At 36.2% G+C, this 6,027-nt stretch overlaps 1 protein-coding gene across 1 annotated transcript; it reads left to right on the forward strand.

Moving 5' to 3' along the window:
- The first annotated feature begins 4,558 nt into the window (after nt 1-4,558).
- LOC103582198 (olfactory receptor 5I1-like) lies at nt 4,559-5,491 on the forward strand. The gene has a single exon (XM_008563857.1). It carries the CDS (start codon nt 4,559-4,561, stop codon nt 5,489-5,491), a length of 933 nt encoding a protein of 310 aa, XP_008562079.1.
- The last annotated feature ends 536 nt before the right edge of the window (nt 5,492-6,027 follow it).

Raw genomic sequence — 6,027 nt, forward strand, 5'->3', positions numbered from 1 at the left:
GTTTAATCAAATCCTGAGTGGAACTGTTTAATTGCTCATACATCTTTTCCCACCGGGAATTGGGATATGAGAGATTAGTTTCCTGGGGCTTAATGTGAGATCAAAAACCTGATCTCAGGGCTGGCCCGGTGGTGCACTGGATAGTGTGCCGCTTGGGAAGCACGGCGGTGCTCCCGCCCGAGGGGTTGGATCCCACATACAGACCGGTTCCCGCTCACTGGCTGAGCGAGGCGCGGGAGCAACACCGAGGGTTGCAATCCCGTTGCCGGACACGGAAAAAAGACAAAAAAACAAAAAAACAAAGAAAAAACCTGATCTCAAAAGCCTCAAAGCAGAATTTAAAAGGTGTCGCTTGTCCTAAGGAAGAACAGCCCACCTAAGGGAGAAACACATTTCTTCTATGAACAGAGAAAGCCTGCTCCAAATTATGGTAAATGTTGGAATAATTTGTTTTTAATTTTTTTAAGTATCAAACTTGATTTTTCCAGTGAAAAATGAGCTGGGGTGCACAACAGTTAAGTAGAAATGCAAATAAAAGATAGATAGTGACTGGTAAGTTTTTTACAATAATCATAGATTATTACAGCTGGATGGAATTTTAAATGCTCACCATTTCTTAATCACTTATTTTACACATAAGAAACTAATGTTCTGAGAGTAAAAGTGCCTAGAATAACATAGGTTGAAATCCTCAAGGTGTTTCCAGCAAAAGTCACAGCAACAACAAAGTACATTCAGCATATGCTGTTCTTAAGACATCCCTTAACTTTACTGGACTTTGATTAGGAATCTAGATGGAAACACACATATATACATCTCTCTTGATATGTTATTTCTTTTTAAGAGTTGAGCAGACTTTTATATCAATTAATGCTGACTCCATTTTAATACAATATTATTTATTCTATCTTATGTTAATGGATTGATAGAAACAGTTATCAATACACAAGTAACAGGATGGGGGTGGGGTTAAGGGGTTGGCTTTAAGGGAAAAACAGTTTTAAAAAGAACTAGAGTTCAATATGGAGAACTTATTGCAATAATTTTTTTAAACTAATAATTTTCAGTAATAACCTTGCTGAACTCTTTTAGAAACCTCCATTCCCATATGCCAATTGCATTAAAGAGCAAGTCATTAGGCTCATTTTCTGAGTCTTCTTAATCTTTAGTTTCCTATGCCCTGGCCATTATTCCATTTGGCTTTCATATTTCATTTTGCATCCTTCAAGTGTCTTTTGATCTTGAAGCATGCAACAACCTTGAAATATTATTACAAGTAATACTCTCTATATAAATTGATTTCATTGTCACTTTTACTTCTGTAATAAGGGTTTTGGGAAGAAAAATATCTTCAGCAAAGAGGTAGTTGTTCTCCTGTGGCACAGACCCCAAGCTTATTCAAGCATTGTGCATAAAGATAAGTCTCTTTCTTTGATGTGTAGTTTTAATGGTCATTCATCACAATTATAAAAAAGGAGGATGACAAACACAAAGCAGTACTTACATCCAACCTTCACTTACTAAGCACTGGTATATGATGTAATGCATACACAGAGATATAACTGCATCTTTTCCTGGCCTTTGCAGCAATAGCCACTGCTCTGCTCCTTGGTCTGTTCATTCATGTCCACCACATGTATAAACAGAACACCACATGTATAAACAGAAACATAAACAGAAACAGATGGATCGTCACTTCACCAGAGTTGATATTTTCTAAGCAGGAAAACCAAAGGAGGGAAGAGCAGGAGGTTAAGATTTTGGTAATATTGTTACACCAGTTTCTGGGATGGATATATGAGATAAATATATAAACATATGTCAAAAATGAAAATATTTAAATGCCGAGCTTATCGGAGATGAAGAATCATTTAAGGGTTTAAGCAAAAAGGCAACGTAGTAAAACATATTTTGCACTGATAACTCTACTGTGGCATATGTGTGGCTTTTGTAGCATTTTTGAAAGTAGGGTGGGAGAGACTATATGGAAAGGGGGGAATTAAGAAGTTCAAATTAAGGGAAAGAAGTGTAGAGGTAAGCAATGGAATGTTGGTGATATTAAACAGGTAAGCTTGAATATTTTCTATATTTTTAAAATTGAGTCAATGGTTCTTGATTAGTTTTTAGCTAAGCAAAGTTTCTCATTTTGACTGGCAATTTAGATATTGTGGACACATACCAAGATAGGGACTCATTTTGACTAACAGTTTAGATATTGTGGACACATACCAAGATAGGGATCATAGAATAGACACAAGTTGTAGCAAGTAGTATCAATTTAATTTTATTTTTGACCTGAAATGTAAATGTGCTTATTGATGGTCAGATTTTAGTTGGACAGATGGTTTGGGATGCATATATGAAAGCTTTCACTGTAAATATAGTATTTAAAGAATGGCATACCATAAAGACATACCATCTGTTCCTAGAATTACCCAGGATGGGTGTGCATAGTAAATATAGAAGTAGATCAAGAATGAAGTGCCACCTTATATGAAGGAAGATGAGTTTGTGTATATTGAGATTAGGAGACAAATCAAGAGAGTTTCACAGAAGTCAAGAGGCATGGAAAATTTAAGAAGAAAGAAGAGGTCTATGGCATAATATAGAGAAATAAAGGGCATTACATACTGAAACATCATTTGATTTGACACATAGTGTTTAGTTTCTGATGTTGAACAGAAAGAATTTATTAAGTTCTTGGTACAAAAATCCTACCTTAGTAGGCTGAAGGGAGAAGATGAAAATCAGTTTTGTTACTTGCAAGGAAACATTGCAATAAAATGAAGGGAAAAAAATTGAAATCAATATAGGGTTTTATTTCTAAAGATGAAATTGACTTAATTATAGTTATATGCTGAAAGTTTATGGGATGGTGACAATTAGTAAAAATATCAGCATCTTAATTGATGTGCACAGAGCTGATGAGATTAACCTCAGACAGGAGAGGTGTGTTTTCCACAGAGAAGGAAGGGAGAGAGGAAGACACTGATGAATTCAAATGCTTATATGATGACTTGAGGAGAAAGTTTTATATACTCTTATTTCTATTTTATGTTTTTCTCTACAAAATATAAATTATTGTCTGGGTGTGGGAAGAAGGTGGTAGGATGGGGCCTTAAGTAGAAGAGTGAAGTTTTGAGATAGCTATTAAAAGAGGTGAATATCTGTGTGTAATAAAAGATATTAAAGAACAAGTATGTGTGTGCATACACACATGCACACACACAGCGTAAAATTATTATTCATACAAGTATAAAATGATCATGTTCACAGGTTTGGTTTACTTCACTCACTAACCTGTTACAAATGTACAAAAGAAAATTTTTAAAATTACAATGTTACAGACCAGGAATTTAAAAACATATTTACAGATGGATACAAAACAGGATTTTTCCACAGTGAGGAGGGATATTAATTGTCTCTATACTAGACAAAATGTGCATTTGTATGGACAAGTACCATTTGCATTGTGATTGGTTATCTACAATTTACAAAGTTACAAACTACAGCAAGGACAATGAGAAGCAGAGATAATTTAGAGGGATAGATAGATAAGCCTGTGTAAAAGTTTGTTTTTTGTGTTTGTTTGCTAGAGAGATCAGGAAAATTTTGCAGGCTATCATTAATGTACATGCCTGGGTTGAATTGAGCAAATTTGTAAGCATGAGGATTTGTCTGGTTTTATTCTATACCTTGGATTTCACACTTAAAAAAGAAAACAAATGTCTGGATTAAGCCATAATTCATATGATGCCACTTTATAGCAGTAAATGAACAAAATAGTGGGGATATTGAGGCCGAAGAAGGAAATTTATTTAACACATAACTTGATGTGAAAGGTGCTTTCATTGTCAATTTATAGATAATGAAACTGAAACTCAGTATTCGGTCTGCCCAAGTTTTCATAACTACTGAATGACAGAGCTGGTAATAAGTCACATAGATAGCTAATTCAGAATTTTGGTTCCTTCCATTTTATCAGTGGACTTCAAACAACTCCAAGAGTTCCCTGGTTCTTCAGAAGGAGAGCCACATCTCAAAGTGAGAAACGCCAAAGTTCTGCTCCTGTACCCACAAGGCTTCACCCGGAAGAGCCACGCTTTTATCTGTTTTGGAAATAAACGCGGACGACACACAGGAGGGCAGAGGCTACTGCTTCGGAGTTTGGTATAGCGAGGTGTTTAGTCACTATCATTTGACATTGGTGGTAGACCGGAGATTTGCAGAAATGAAGGATGAAGCCCACGTTTAGAGTTCAGCAATTGATTTGAAGGTGGTGCTATTTAATAAGGAAAAAATAGCTTTAAGAAATACAGGTGGTAAGTTACAACTTAATTTTTAAAATATGAAAATGTATGTACTATACTATATTAAATGCAGACATGTGTAGGTGCTGTCAGGATGCCCAAGTGGAGTTAGAATCACTGTTTTATTTATATTGATCTTTTCCTTTTGTGTGTGTGTGTGTGTGTGTGTGTGTGTGTGTCATTTTCCAAGTTATTATTAATATTTCCACTACTGATCTGTCATGACTCCAGAGTCAGAAGCACTTTAGATGATGGAGTTGGAGAATGGCACAGTGAAAACTGAGTTCTTTCTCCTGGGATTCAGTGACCATCCAGAACTTCAGAGTCTTCTTTTTGCTGTGTTTCTTTCTATCTACTCTGTTACCCTGATGGGGAACCTCGGGATGATTTTACTAATCACAGTCAGTTCCCACTTGCACACCCCTATGTACTTTTTCCTCTGCATGTTGTCATTCGTAGATGCATGCTACTCTTCTGTCATTGCCCCGAAATTACTTGTAAATTTGGTTTCTGATGAGAAAGCCATTTCCTACAATGGCTGTGCTGCACAGTTATATTTTTTTTGCTCTTTGGTTGACACAGAATCTTTCCTCTTGGCTGCCATGGCATATGACAGGTACATAGCAATTTGCAATCCACTGCTTTATACAGTTATTATGTCCAAGAGGGTTTGTTGCCAGCTTGCAATTGGAGCATATTTGGGTGGCACGCTGAGCTCAATTATTCATACCACTAACACTTTCCAGCTGTCTTTCTGCTCCAAAGAAATTAACCATTTCTTTTGTGATATCTCCCCACTCTTCTCTCTGTCCTGCACTGACACTTACGTGCATGACATTATTCTGGTGGTCTTTGCTAGTTTGGTGGAAGCTATCTGTCTTCTAGCAGTTCTCTCTTATATGTGCATTGTAGCAGGTATTCTTAAAACCAGTTCTGCAGAGGGAAGAAAAAAAGGGTTTTCCACTTGTGCTTCCCACCTCATCGTGGTCACCATTTATCATGGTACCCTCATCTTCATTTATCTGCGCCCCAGCACAGATCATTCACTGGATACTGATAAGGTGACCTCTGTGTTCTATACATTGATTATACCTATGCTGAACCCCCTAATTTACAGCCTAAGGAACAAAGATGTCAAAAATGCCTTTAGAAAAATTATTAGCAGAAAATTGCTTGCTTAGGTTAGTATGAAATTGGGCATGACAACCCTTTAACAATGTCTGTTCTTGACTGTTGGTTTTAACTGCTGGAGAAATCAATTTAATATGAATGTTTCCCAAATCTGTGAGTAATGAGGCTTCAACCACAGAAAAGGGCCAGAACCTAACACTGGAGGTGGGCTTGCTCACAACCCTTACATCATGTCTATGTCTTTCTTATCTTAAAGTTGAAATTTTTAATATTTCTTTCAGGGCAGTTTTGCCCTTCACTTAATCTCCTATATTTCATATTATTACTCTTTTTCTCTTTTATAAACTTCTATCACTATTACTTCTGGTAACGGATAAGCTATTGACATACATTAATCGCATTTTTGTGAAAGAAAATGAATGTGATCCACTTGGGACTCTTTATTAATTAATTTTGATCTCCACGTAAATATGCGCACATTTGAGTTTAGCTGTTCAAATGCCACTAAAGCTAAAAAGCATTTCTCAAATATTAACCCCTACACAATTTTTTCTGAATCACCCTTTTATTTCAGATGATAGCTCAT

This window comes from Galeopterus variegatus, unplaced genomic scaffold, assembly GCF_000696425.1.
Source record: "Galeopterus variegatus unplaced genomic scaffold, G_variegatus-3.0.2 Scaffold15229, whole genome shotgun sequence".
Classification (NCBI taxonomy): Eukaryota; Metazoa; Chordata; class Mammalia; order Dermoptera; family Cynocephalidae; genus Galeopterus; species Galeopterus variegatus.

Bases quoted from the DNA above. Each gene is read 5' to 3' on its own strand.
- LOC103582198 (XM_008563857.1), top strand. From the start codon at position 4,559: ATGATGGAGTTGGAGAATGGCACAGTGAAAACTGAGTTCTTTCTCCTG.